This window comes from Aedes albopictus, chromosome 2 (genome assembly GCF_035046485.1).
Source record: "Aedes albopictus strain Foshan chromosome 2, AalbF5, whole genome shotgun sequence".
NCBI lineage: Eukaryota > Metazoa > Arthropoda > Insecta > Diptera > Culicidae > Aedes > Aedes albopictus.
This window is the reverse complement of record NC_085137.1, coordinates 155,876,151-155,891,173: the sequence shown is the minus strand read 5'-3', so window position 1 is coordinate 155,891,173 and position 15,023 is coordinate 155,876,151. Positions and strand designations below refer to the sequence as shown.

General features: G+C 43.7%; 1 protein-coding gene across 1 annotated transcript; it reads left to right on the top strand.

The window, feature by feature from the left end:
- Positions 1-822: 822 nt before the first annotated feature.
- LOC134285928 (vitelline membrane protein 15a-3-like) lies at positions 823-3,414 on the top strand. Its single transcript, XM_062847483.1, has 2 exons — positions 823-2,572; positions 2,675-3,414. Exons 1-2 carry the CDS (start codon positions 2,413-2,415, stop codon positions 3,097-3,099), a joined length of 585 nt encoding a protein of 194 aa, XP_062703467.1. The 5' UTR covers positions 823-2,412; the 3' UTR covers positions 3,100-3,414.
- Positions 3,415-15,023: the final 11,609 nt, after the last annotated feature.

The window sequence follows — 15,023 nt, the reverse complement described above, 5'->3', positions numbered from 1 at the left end:
ATATTATGTAACAATTTCAGGCTGTACAAACGTTTTTCCAACAATTTGAACAAAAGCTGGGCACCTCTTGTACAATCCTTTAATCAGTTCCTAAACATCTAATTTTGGTGATTTTATTCAATCTTTTGCTGATTGGAGGTTCTTTGAAAGGCTGATTTAAGGCTTAATATGTGCTCAATCAGTTATCAATCAAATTTATTTATTGTAAAAAAATACAATTTCGTAAGCTTAATTTCATTATTTGCAACTTTATTTCCCAGAAGAGATATATTGGAATGTATAAATTAATTTATGTGAAAAACTGGGAATTGAACTCGGATGCCTTCATTTATAGTCACTAATCTTAGCAACTACACCACACACAATTGTATACAGATTCCTGAAAACGAGAGCATCACTTGTTGTGTCTGAAAAATCAATAGCACCAGTTTAACTGAGTCTGTATTGAGGACGAGTGTCTGGAGAAGCGATATGGACACTTACTTGGGTCAGCTGTCAAAAATTATTTTATTAAAGGCTGACCAACAGATGGATAATTCTGTAGGCTGGTTTATGGTTTAAAGCTGGTTACACAGATGGAGAATATTCTATTCAAATTCATATTCAGCTATTTATGTATTGCTGATTAAAGAGGTTGAACAAGCCACACTTCAGACCAATATTCAGCTGTCATTGTTTTTAGCCACTGGCACTATTAACCAGCCAATGTTTAGCCAATACTCTCACTGTTTAGCATTTATTGTTACTTGGGTTGTGCCTTTTAATTCTCATATAATTATTCCCGCAAATTTTTTCTAGAATTTGTCAAAGTTTGATCAAGGGTGGGACTCGATCGCAGTTCCTCGGGGTGATAGTCATGTGATGTGCTTTAACCATCACATCATGTCCGCTCCACAAGAATTTTGCATGGGGTCTCTGCTAAAGTACCTCCCGAGATTTCTCCCTGATATGCTACCAGATTTTATCGTAGTGGTTTTGTTAGCTTTCCAAAAGTTTCTAGGATTTCATCACGGGATTTCTTTTTAACGATTTTAGAGATTCACCTTGAATTTCCTTAACTTTTTCTTCCGGATTTCTTTTGAAGTTTCTCTCGATTCCCCCAATAAGTCTTAAGCAGAGACTTTCCGGGCTTCCTTCCAATATATCTCTGGAAATTTCTCACACGAAATCTTATAAGTTATCCTAGGAGACATTCCGAGAAAAAAGCTCGTTCGAAAATTCCTGTAAGAATTCAGGAAGCAAGCATTGAAAAAACTCCCACACGGAGCATTCAGAATCTCGGGACAATTTCTGGACGGAACTTCGGAAAGAACTCTGGGAATATAACCAAGAAAATCTATAAAAATGTCAGGTGGATCACTGCAAGAAATGCGGTCTACAACTACGCGAAAAAGCCTAGAAAAAGTTCTGAAAGAAAACGCGAGAAGAAATATCAGCAATGGCTCCTGCAGAAATCGCAAAAGGTACTCCGGAAAAAGTCCAGGGTTTATACAGAAAAACTCTGAGAGACATTCCAATACTGGAAGAAATCTAAAAAAAAATACAAAAAAACTCAAGTAAAATGACTAAAAACGGTTCTCGCGAGAACCTTTAGGAAATATCCCCGCTACTACTCCTGTATAAATCCAGGAAGAAGCTCCAGAAGAAATAAAAGAAGGAACTCTTGCAGAAAATTAAAATGCTTGGAGGTGCTCTAGTAGAAATCTCGGGAAGATCATTTGAGAAAGTTCCAAGAGGAACACTATAAGGAATCTCGGAAAATCTCCAAGAGGAATGTTGTGTTGAATGTGTAGGTTCCATTGTTGGTTATTCTTCCAGAAACGTTTCAAAAATCCCAAACACCTTTTAGTGATCTAATAGAGGTAACTCAAAATAATTGACCTCACATTTCCCAATAAATGGCAAAAAATGCATGTGCATGGACTTTGCAAAAAAAAAAAACAGAATATTCACAACAAAGTCATTATACGGCACTACATATCAACCAGATTTACTGTGGCACATCATTGAAAAATTTTGAATCGATAACAATTTCTTTTGAGAAGCATTTCATTGAGGATTATTTATATTGTGAATGCATCGACACTTTGTTGTATCCAAAACTGTTAAACATTGGAACTAAAGCGTGGACTTCATTCACCTTTGCGATACTTCAAGCTAGCTCACACCGAGCAGTACAACATTCCAACTGAACGCGGAAGCCAAACAGGAAATACGCACTTGGCAAACCTCCTCACAGTGCGCACAAACTTTGATTGTTGATACCGCCCAAAAAGTGAAACTCAAGCAATAAGTCAAAAATGATGGAGCAGTTTTAGCACATCATGCCATATAAAATACGTCGAGTAGATTCATTTGACTCAGCAGTACGATATTGATAGTGTCGATCAGTGTCACGCGTTCGAAAGTAAAATGGCAAAATTTGAGTGTTTGTTTGTGTTGGCAGCCGTTTTGGCTGTTGGACTGGTTGGAGCCGCTCCTTCACCTCCAGATCACGGTCACAAGGCTCCGGAACCAGCGCACGCACCGAAACCGGCAGAACATGCCCATGCAGCCCCAAGCCACGGCGATGGTCACATGAAACCTGCTCCAGCACCTGCTCATCATGCTGCCCCAGCCCCAATGCATCACGCTCCTGGCCATGATGCCAAACCAGCTCCTGCTCCCGCACCAGCCCATGGAGCCCACAAGCACCCGGTTCCAGCACCACTGAAGTACCCTCACCACAAGCCTGCTGAACATGGTCACGCTGCTCCTGCGCACCACGCCGCACCTGCTCATCATGCTGCTCCTGCGCACCATGGATACGTCGCCCCGGCCATGCACAAGGCCCCGGCTGCCCACGGCCATCACGCTCCCGCAGCGCCAGCCCACAAGGGCCATGTTGCCCACGGACGGTCCTACGGTCATCACGGTTACCACGTCGAACCAGTGGCCCACGGATATCACGCCGGCCACGACGTCGTCCACCACGCCTACGCCGTGAAAGCTCCCCATGTTAAGTGCGGAGCCAACCTGTTGGTCGGATGCGCCCCAGAAGTTGCCCATGTGCCATGTGTCCCACATAAACCCGCCTACGACCACAAACCCCACTACTGAGATTCCTTTGTAAGATTGTTTGCCAAATAAATTTGTTATGTGCTTTCGAAAAATGTTTCCAATATCCATCAAGTCTCAAAAAGAACGTTTCCCACATTAATCGATTGGACACCGTGTTTAACCTTCCGTTACTCGCGCGGTTGACTACCTGCGTCAGCACCACGCTAATGCTGAGTACAAAAAGCGACATTTTTTCATCGTGTTGTACAAAATACAACAGCGCGATCGCTCGAGGGTTAAACGGCTGAAAACGCTTTCGCTTCCGAGTTCTGCTTCGCTTCGCTAACAAGATCAAAACGGTCCATTGACTAATCCGTCTCGTAAAACCAGGACTGACTTTACCCCTTCCCTATCCGTCCATCCGCCCCAAATCATCCGAGCACTTTTCCTAATTGATACACCCTTCAAGCTTAACTTTCCAGCTAACCCAAAGCCGGAAAGAAAGTACGCGTCTGACTGACTGCTACATAAAACTCTTGCCTGGAAGCCGTTGCATGCGCTTTCCATCTTTTGCCAACTCACCGCCACCATCACCACCACCGTTGAAAAACCTTTCGGAAAAAGCACTTTTCAAACTCGGCTGCCAGTCGGCGGCCCGATCCCAGCCAAGTACGGCACGGAACTTTGCTTCAATGCTTTTGGGGGCGAGCGGGGTGAAATGTTCTCCCAAGGAGAAGGCTGTATTGCAACAACGGATGGGACCAATGGCACAGCATTTAGCCTCGGTGAGGTCTTTATTTGCGGAAGTATTAAATGCTTCTTAAAGGCACGAGCTCACAAACGTTCGATAACCAAATTCATCAGAGTTAATTCACTATTTTTTTTCACCGACGCAATGAGGCACTTTTATTTCAAATATTTGGATCAAAATCAAATTCATGATAACACTGAATGAATAATTTTCCGCCATAGTACTCGATATGCGGCTGCAGCTCTACAACGTCGGTCACGCCCAACGCTCGCCCCAGATCACGCTCCAGCTGCACCGCCCATCATGCTCTCTGCACTCCACGTCTTCTTGTATCAACCGGATGGTTAGAAAACACCAACTTTGCAGGGTTGTTGTCCGGCAGTCTTGCAACATGTCCTGCCCACCGTATCTCTCCAGTCTTGGCCACTTTTCGGATGTTGGGTTCACCGTAGGGTGCAGCGAGCTTGTGGTTCATGATTCTCCGGCTCTCCGCCACACACCGTTCTCCTGCACACCGTCGAAGAAAACTCCGAGCAGGTCCTCCTCGAGCATGGTCCATGTCTCGTGTCCATAGAGGACCACCAGTCTTATCAACGTCTTGTACAAGGTGCACTTTAGGGTGAATCTTTTAGAACACAGCACAGTGGGAAAAATCGACCCAAAAAACGGATCTTTTAACGCCGCTGGTTTCGGTACATGAAGTAGACCATTTCTGACGCAAAAAAATACGAGAAATCGATTGGTGCTGAATTCATTCACCGCACGGCACGGGAAGTATTCCATTTTGCCCCATTTTGCCCTTTTTTCATACAATAAGAGAATCAAAATGTACTTTCAAACAACAAGCACGACTGTAGATCATTGAAAATAGCTGCAGGTGTCATTAAAGGTTCTTAGCAATCATTAAAATACATGGAAGATTCTTTAAACAAGGTTACTGATAGACGAAAATTCTCGCGAAAGCCAAACAATTAATTTCAGTGTGTATCGTCCCAAATGTTCATCATAGAAACAACAACTCGTTCATTTACTCACAAAGGCGTGAATGAACTCATCCAGCGTGAGTGTGTTGCCCGCCAACTAACTGGAATGAAAATTGCGAGAGCGCTCTCGAACTATTTTTCTTTCAGCTGCGAAAGATAACCTGCTCGAAAATATCGTGCTGATTCTCAGCTTTTATTCCGATTCCCACTCACGGCGATTTGGAATCGGCAGGAGCATGGGGAAGATTTCATCAGAAGCCCGTTTGTGTGCATTAGGGTTTGGAATTAGTCAGAAATAAAGTTATAAATTTGTTTGATAGATCGAGGACTGACATGCAAGGGTTCGTTCAAAAATTACATAACGGGGAAGAAGGAAACCTAGCGCGTAACGCACTTCATGCAAAATTTAAAAAATTTGAAAATACAAAAGTTGTTTCGTAGTTGGGGGTTTTGGGGGGCTGAAATGGTCAAATGTTGCTTTCCTTTCGATTGATTAGCAAATGTGTCATCAACTAGCACTGCATGAAGATTTTAAATCCCGGAATTGATTAATTGATAAATATCCCGGGAGCGGTTGCGTCGTGTACTGAGACACGCATCATGAAAAATGCACGCATGTGGTACACCGCGTGAGCGCGGCGTCGCTGCAGGTAGTCAAAGCCGCGACTGCTCGAGGGCCATTTATTGGACAAATGGTGTATCCGGCAAAGTTATTAAATAATTCAATGATTTACAGAAGATAGATCTCTTCATTCGTAAATGTAACTCTTCCGCTGAGTGGCACAAAAAAGCAAGCAATTTTGACCAATTACATTATCTCTATCTAAAAATGGTCAGGATCATGATATGTGATGTATTAAATTTTAGTATGTTTGTACAATTTTGATCCTCCCTTCTCCCTCAGAGAAGCATGTTCTTTAAGGCTTTTTACGGCGTCATCAGCATCGGCAGCCATGTTGGATATAAGCCTCAAAATTTCAAAGTGATAATTCTCTGCCACCAAAGCGAATATTCGTATGAAAAAGTATCATCCAACATGCTCACTCGCTGTGATTGCGATGATACTTTTTCTGCTGCGTTGCTGCAGAATTGACAGTTTTTTATCACTTCAAAAATGAGAGGCAAACAATCATTGAAAAGCAAAAAGTCAATGATTCGTTTGAAAACTTAGTGATGCAGTAAGACACCTTAACTATGTAATATGTATACGGTCCGACCCATAATCTTAGAGGGAGTCCACGCTTCCTAAAACTACATATTTTTTTACTCTTCAAGCAAACATTGCAGAAAACACCATCCTCTTGTGCTCTTGCCAGTGCATTTTGTATTACACAAGTTTAACTTGTAATACGAGAACGACCAATCCACGCTCGATGAAATGACCTTGCCAAAGACACACACCTTCCGGTTCATCAGTTAGGTTTAAAATACCGTTAAAGTTGTTTACCAAGCTCATTTTACCGTAGCGCAAAATATGTGTATCAGATATGTAAATGCATCAAGGTATAAAAATGTGTATCTTTGGTGAGCATTATTTAAAGTCATGGTATCGATACCGCGCTGCTTTTCCATTGAATCGGAACTCGTGGTGATAAATTATTATCAATCGCAGTGAAAATCATCACCCGCGATAATAACTGCTCCAGTTTTCGCTTCCTTCGAATCGTTCACTTTCGAGCAGCGGTGCGAGAGTTGTGATCGATGAATGAACACGACTTCGAGAGCGTGAGTATCTTTGTTTACAAGCGCCACTGCAACCAGCGTGAGTTTTCCTCAGCTAGACAGTGACAGCTGAGTTCATTGCATTAGCGATCAAAATATGCACGGTGAGCTTGGGAATGCTTATAGGCTAAAAAATCATGGTGAGTGCTCCACGATACGATTATTGGTAACCTTGCCTTTAAATTGCTTATTTTGCTCCATATGCCCCAACAACTGCCGAAAATTCACACTTTTACCTAATTATGAATGGATATTTAATGCTAATGATTTGAAGTTGATTTTTTGGCATAAACAAAATGCACTGAATCTATTATTACCAGAATCATCTTCGGGAGTTGTCCAATTTGCCCCATTTTGCCCTATTTTCATAGAAAAAGGAGATTTAAAATGCATTTATAAGAAACAGATACTGCTAAGGAACGTTGAAATTAGTTTTAGGTCCAATTGGAAGCTAACAGCTATCACGCGCATATATGAAAGATATTTTCCCTATTTTACCTTACATACCCCTAAAACTGCTGGATGATCACATTTTTTGTATTGTTTTGTAACATCACCCTACAACATGGTTGCAACATGAAGTCATTGATCATTTTTGATACATACAAATACAGTTTATCGATTAGCTTTAGAATCATTCACGCGAAGGTACAAACAGATGTCCATTTTACCCTAATGTCCTGATTTTTTGTCATCTAATGAATAATTTGATTTCTCGTGTTTGCTTATGTCCGAATTAATCGACTTCTGGTACTGAAATCAATGTAATCAAAAGGACAGGTAAAATATTTTACTTTTTTCTAATTCTAGCTTTTGATGGGGAATTGAGGGCATAATAATCATTAATCTTAATCTTAATATGTGTCAAACATGCACCAAACTGATTAAATGTAGCATCTTTAATATTTACATATTGGTACTTTAAGACGGCCTATTTAATCAATTTTGTTCATATTTGAAACATTTTATCAAATACTTATTTTACCCTTAATTCCCCATGCAAAGCTGAAGTTATAGAAAAAGTCATATATGTATATATGACTATATTTTCGATTACATTGGTTTCAGCACCAATGAAAATAAGGGATAATAATTTAATTAATTATAAATTCATTACATAACAAAAACAATCAGAGCAAATTGGGGTAAAATGGACAGCTGTTTATACCATTCACGGAATGATTCTACTATTAAACGATAAACCGCATTTGTATATATCAAAAATTATCTCATTCATGTTTTGCAATCAGTGACATTACAAAACCATACAAAATATGTTATTATCCAGCAGGTTTTGGGGCATGTAGGGTAAAATAGGGAAAAGATCTTTTATATACGCGCATGATTATTCTTAGCTGCCAATTGTTGCTTAACCTAATTTCAACATTTCCAACAATATCTGCTTCTTATAAATACATTTTAAATATCCTTTTTATATGAAAATAGGGCAAAATAGGGCAAACTGGACAACTCCCAAAGATGATTCTGGTGATAATAGATTTAGCGCTTTTTGTTTATGCCAAAACAATCAACTTCAAATCAGTAACATTGAAAATCCATTCATAATTAGGTAAAAGTGTAAATTTCCAGCAGTTGTTGGGGCATATGGGGCAAAATAAGCATGTGAAGGGATTTTTCATGTATTTTTATGATTGCTATGAACCTCTAATTACACCTGCAGCTATTTTCAATGATCTACAGTCGTGCATGTTGTTTGAAAATACATTTTGATTCTTTTCATGTATGAAAAAAGGGCAGAATGGGGCAAAATGGACCACTTCCCGTGCCGTGCGGTGAATGAATTTAGCACCAATCGATTTCTCGTATTTTTTTAAGTCAGAAATGGCCATCTTCACGTACCGAAACCAGCGGCGTTAAAAGATCCGTTTTTTGGGTCGATTTTTCCCACTGTGCACAGCTTCTTCTGGATCCCGACTTCCGCTGATGATGCGTCTTCGTATTTCACGACTCACGTTGTAAGGATCGAGATAGACGAATGCTTCTATCACCTCGAAAGTATCCCTGTCTATCGTAACATTGCTGCTATGACTTGTCCTGTCTCTCTCAGTCCCACCTACCAGCATATGCTTTGTTTTAGCCGCATTCACCACCATCTTTGCTGCTTCACGTTTCAGGCGGGTGTACAGTTCTGCCACCGTTCAAAATGTTCTAGCAATAATATCTATGGCATACGCAAAGCAGACAAATTGATCGGATTTCGTGAAGATCGTATCCCGGATATTGAGCCCGGCTTATCGCATAACACCTTCCAGAGCAATGATGAATAGTAGACAGGAAAGTCCATCACCTTGTCGTAGTCCCCGTCGAGATTCGAATGAACTGGGTACTGGAGTTCATCCGAAATCTTTACGCTGTTCTGCACACAGTCCATCGTTGCTCTTATCAGTCTGGTAAGCTTCCGGGGAAAACTGTTCTCGTCCATTATTTTCCATAGCTCTGTGCGGTAGATACTGTCGTATGCCGCTTTGAAGTCGATGAATGAACAGGTGGTGCGTTGGGACCTGGTATTCACGGCATTTCTGGAAGATTTGCCGTACGGTGAAGATCTGGTCTGTTGTCGATCGGCAGTCGATGATACTGGCATGGTGGCTTCCCACGAACTCATTTACTTTAGGTGAAAGACGATGGAAGATTATCTGGGATAGCACTTTGAAGGAAGCATTTAAAATGATGATCGCTTGCAAGTTCTCACACATTAACTTGTCGCCTTTCTTGTGATTGGGATAGATTATCCCTTCCTTCCACTTCTCCGGTAGCTGTTCGGTTTGCCAGATCTTGACTACTAACCGGTGCAGACAGGTGGCCAACTTTTCCGGACCCATTTTGATGAGTTCTGCTGCGATACCGTCCTTACCATCCGCTTTGTTGGTTTTGAGCTGGTGGATGGCATCCTTAACTTCACTCAGCGTGGGAGTTGGTTTGTTCCCGTCCTCCGCAACATAGTCATTTTCTCCGCTGCCTTGATCCACCGTGCCTACATTCTCTTCGCCATTCAGGTGCTCGTTGAAGTGCTGCTTCCACCTTTCGATCCCCTCACGTTTGTCCGTTAGGAGGGTCCCGTCGTTATCCCTGCAGATTTCGGCTTGCGGCACCAAGCCTTTGTGGGATGCGTTGAGGTTCTTGTAGAACTTACGTGTTTCTTGCGAACGGCTCAGCAGATCCATTTCCTCGCATTCCGCTTCTTCCAGGCGACGATTCATCTCCTGGAAGAGGCGGATCGCTTCCGCTTCTGTCTGTATCGCTCCAAATTCTGTCGGGTTCCATGCGGCAGCATTACCGCATGCACTGCATCCTTCTCCTCCAAAACCGCTTTGCACTCCTCGTTGAGCCAATCGTTTCATCGACTCCGTTCCACGTACCCGATACTGCTCTCGGCTGCGTTGTTAATGACTGCTTTGACTGTACCCCAGCAGTCCTCTAGAGGGGCCACAACAGGCACCCAACGGGTGGTCCAAGGTGCCCGGCATTCAAGTTAGCCGCAGTGAACAAGTCACAGTGCAGGTAACGCAGCTGAACCTGAACCACGGTGACGCGACTCAGAAACTACTTTGTCTTGGCGGTTTCTGAGTGGGGGAGGTATATCGCCATCATAGCGGACTCATACCGAGAACCTGCCAGCAACGGCAATGTGGTCTTGGATGGGTCCAGAAAAATGGCGGCGATATGGACGACGGGTGAATACCCCGTTCAGGAGTTGGTGTCTACTACCTTCCTTCGTGGTCGCCAAAGTAAACGGGGTCTTCTTCTGTAGCTGTTATGCCTCCGCGGTGGTCGATCAAGCGGTTCACGCAAATGCTGGACCGCTTAACGACCGTGCAAACAGGGCGAAGGCCGGTGGTAATAGCGGGTGACTTTAATGCCTGGGCTGTGGAATGGGGAAGCCGTTTCACGAACCAGCGAGGTCAGATCCTGCTAGAAACACTGGTTATCTTAGATGTCGATACCAAGCTTATGTCGGTACCAAGAGTACCTATAGTCGAAACGGAGCGGAGTCAATTATTGACGTGACCTTTTGTAGTCCTGGCTTAACTAGTAGTTCGAACTGGAGAGTAGATGATAGCTACACTCACGGCGACCACCTGGCGGTCCGCTACAGTATCGACTACAACAACAGCAGGCAGCGGGTTGAAGAAGAGGCGGCTAGGCCAAGGCCAAGCCCTTACAGATGAAAGACATCATACTGCGACGAAGGGATATTTAAGGAGGCGCTCCACCGCGAGTGAAACCTATGGTTTAAACGGCAACGAGCTGGTAGCGGTGCTCTCGCGTGCGTGCGATGTGATCATGCCACGGGCTTACTGGTGGACCGACGCAATTGCGGAACTGCAGCACGCCTGCCTACGAGGCGGTGCCTAGGCGGTGGTTGCAGTGAGTACGATCAGAGGAAGGCAGGTGGTGTTCGCCGCTGCAAAAGCCGCGCTGAAGACCGAGATAAGAGCAAGCAAAAAGGCCTGCTTTGAGAGTCTCTGTCAGAGTGCCAATGTGAACCTGTGGGGTGACGTCTACAGGATCGTTATGGCCAACACGAGAGGTGTAATGGCTCCTCCTTTTTCCGCGTCATGATCATAGTCCTTGGCCTCCTTTCGTAGAATAGCCGGGGACTGGGGCTGGCGATGAGGAGAGGGTCACCGATGTGGAACTTGCGGGAATAGAAAAGTCTCTTAGTGTAGGTAGGGGTAGTCGGGGTAATTTGGCCAATGGGGCACTTTGAGCACCACTGGAAAATCACCTAAAATCTAGTATTTTTTGAAAATCTACCTGGGAGCTCCAATACTGGCCTGATATTGAAGCGATTGAAACATTAGAACGAAGTAATTTAGTCTCATAGTAAATTAGAAAAATAAAATTTAAAATTGTTGGCCAAATTACCCCGACGAGGGCTGAACAAAAACATCTCATAAGACTTCTCTTGTTTAAATACCTTAAATAAATTTGAAATTAGTTTGTTTTCTGTACACTTTAAGTTGATACTATATGATTCAACATCAAGCGAAGCATATGAAGTTTGTATTGCATTAGGCGATATAAATTCTTTATTGAAAATAGGGTGCTCATATTACCCCGACGGTTCAAAATCAACCCAAAAACAACATTTTTTTCATAAATCACTTTTTGGCATTTAAACACGATTAGACCATGATATTTTTATGCAACTAGTATAGTATTATCAGAAACATTCTGACCATACCATGTACGAGTGATTAAACGTTGTTTTCTGCATCTTCAATCGACTTTTGCTTAAGGTGGCCAAATTACCCCGATTTACCCTAAAGCTCCAAATCCGGACAGAGTTCCGAACCTGGCCTTAAAAGTAGCTATTGCAGAGGCTCCCGAGATGTTCAGGTCTGCTATGCAGAAATGCCTGGACGAGGGAGTTTTCCCAGAAGCTTGGAAGAGGCAGAGCCTGGTACTATTGTCAAAGGCGGGGAAACCACCCGGAGACCCGTCGGCATATAGACCAATATGCTTGATTGACACGGCGGGGAAGGTGCTCGAAAAGATCATCCTCAATAGAATGTTGAGGTACACCGAGGGTGAAAATGGTCTTTCGAGCAACCAGTACGGCTTCCGGAAGGGGAGATCCACCGTAGACGCCATCTTGTCGGTTACAAAAACCGCCGAGAAAGCACGCGAGCGAAGTCGGAGCAGCAGACGGAGATCAGTGTAGGAGAGTGCACTATCCTGTCAAAGCGCTCCGTCAAACACTTGGGCGTGATGATCGACGATAAGCTAACCTTCGGTAGCCACGTCGATTATGCCTGTAAAAGAGCCTCCACAGCTATTGCGGCACTGTTCCGGATGATGTCCAATAGCTCAGCGGTGTACGCCAGTAAGCGCAAGCTTCTGGCTAGTGTTGCTACGTCCATACTTAGGTATGGCGGCCCGGCGTGGGGTACCGCGCTAAGTACTGAATGCTACCGACGGAAGCTGGAAAGTACTTACAGGCTTATGTGTCTGAGGGTTGCAAGCGCATACCGTGCCGTGTCACACGACGCTCTCTGTGTCATTACTGGTATGGTGCCTATCAGCATTCTTATCAGTGAGGACATGGAGTGCTTCAAAATGCGCGGCACAAGAGGCATACGCAAGACTGTCAGGATGGCCTCTATGGTCAAATGGCAGCGCGCGTGGGACAGTTCCACCAAAGGAAGGTGGACCCATAGGTTGATCCCGAGGGTAGATAGTTGGATTAATAGGCTCCATGGGGAAGTAACATTCCACCTGACACAGGTTCTTTCAGGCCATGGATGCTTCCGACAGTATCTACACCGTTTCGTACATGCGAAATGCTCCCGAATTCAAGATTATTATGTCCATGTTATTATCGAATTTGTTCTTTTTATCCAAACGACACATTTCACACCGAGTCCCCTACTAACGTTCACCATAAATTGCTCGCCACACGCAAAAGCACACAACCGGATGGAAGGCGCTTTGATTCGTCGACGTCGAGCTTCAAGAGGTCGCGTACGACGTGGGTACCTAGTAGTAAAGCACAGTAACTACCTCCTACCGGTGCCGCCACCGCCACCGAAGCCGACGACGTCGAGGAACCCCCTTGGATAATGGAAAACTTCTTGCCGCTCTCCGTGTTCAATCCGTCCGTGAAAGGATCACAGATTTTATCGCTAATTTAATTTTTAATCATTGATTAGCTTAGCGAAAGCGGAAAAGCGTACCGAAACTCTGCTGCTGCTAGACGGAAGATTGAAGATTGCTATACATACATATATTGAACGAGGAATGAGTTGTTGCTTCACCACTAGGTACTTCTCGTTCTTGCTGCTCGACTGGCTATAGCTATGCTACGAACTAACGAAGGTTGGAACGTGGATGAGGGAAAGTGGCGAACGGGGACCAATTGAAGAGGCAAGTGGTTTGCCGGCTGACTGATGAAGGAGAAAAATGTGGCCATTTACCATGGCCAATGAATAAGTAATGGCTCTTAATTCAAGACGCGGGTATTCGATACTTTGTGGAACCCCTTTCGACTTTGGGTTGGGTTTCGTGAGGTTTTGGTGTATTCCTCGAGTAGTGCTTTTTGGAATGGTTGAAAATTAAAGTTTTCCTATGATGATCGTTGTAGAGGTAGTCAACAACTAACCTTGTGAAAAAAGGTTTGTGTAAAGTTCGGCTGGATCGGAGGCTTGCAGATCGGCTCGCAAGGCCTACAGGAAAGCTCTCCGGTCTGCTGAACGATCCGGCTGGAAAAACCTTTGTACAAATGTTTCCAGCTTGAGTGAAGTCAGTCGGTTAAACAAAATCCTTGCGAAATCTAAGGATTTCCGGGTGAACGAACTTCGTTTGCAAAATGGCGATCTGACTTCCTCTGATGAGGAAGTTCTGGAATGCTTATTCAGCACACACTTCCCCGGATGTGTGGATATTACATCTTCGGATGATCCTGATGTCTTTTCTTGTAGTTATGATTCTTTAGCTTCGGCTCGGAGTATTGTAACAATAGAATCGATTGAGTGGGCTCTTAATAGCTTTGCTCCTTTCAAATCTCCTGGGGCAGATGGGATTTATCCTATTTTGCTTCAGAAGGGATTTGATTATTTCAAACATGTTTTGAAAAAACTACTTGTTTGCAGTTTTGCTACAGGGTATATTCCAAAATCCTGGCGGGATATTACTGTGAAGTTTATTCCAAAACTGGGTCGTGCGTCGTATGAAGAAGCAAAGAGTTTCAGACCTATCAGTTTGACCTCTTTTCTTCTGAAATGCTTAGAACGCATTGTCGATCATCACATCCGTGATGTTTATCTGGCCAATGTGCCTCTTCATGTGAACCAACATGCTTACCAATCTGGAAAGTCCACTGTGAGTCTTTTACACAAAGTTGTTTACGATATCGAGAAGGCTCGCTCAAAAGCAATCTTGTTTGGGTGTTTTCTTAGATATCGAGGGTGCCTTTGACAACGTGCCTTTCGATGCCATATTGGAAGCCGCACGGAGTCATGGTATATCTCCAATGATTTCCAATTGGATTCACCAAATGCTCAAAAACCGATATCTCCTCTCGACATTGCGTCTAGCAGGGATTAGGAAATTGAGCGTTTGTGGATGCCCCCAAGGGGGAGTCTTATCACCGCTTTGTGGAATCTCGTAGCAGATACGATATTGAGGCAACTCAATAATAGCGGTTTTCCTACTTATGGTTTTACCGACGACTACCTAACACTGTTAGTTGGTATGTGCATCAGCACCCTTTTCGACCTGATGCAAGACGCCCTTCAGGTAGTTGAGGGTTGGTGTCGCCAATATGGCCTTTCGGTTAATCCGAGTAAAACATCTATTGTTCTTTTCACGGAAAGGCGAAACCGTAATGGCGTTCGACCTTTGCGTCTTTTTGATTCTGAAATCGATGTGACTAAACAGGTAAAGTACGTTGGAGTCATTCTTGATTCCAAGCTGTCCTGGACACCTCATGTTGAGTTCAGAATCAAGAAAGCTTGTATGGCCTTCGGGCAATGCCGGCGTACTTTTGGTACAACTTGGGGTCT

Coding starts and splice junctions, on each gene's coding strand:
- LOC134285928 (XM_062847483.1), top strand. CDS start 2,413: ATGGCAAAATTTGAGTGTTTGTTTGTGTTGGCAGCCGTTTTGGCTGTT. Junction 2,573..2,674: donor AGCCCCAAGCCACGGCGATG/GTCACATGAAAC, acceptor CTCCCGCACCAG/CCCATGGAGCCCACAAGCAC.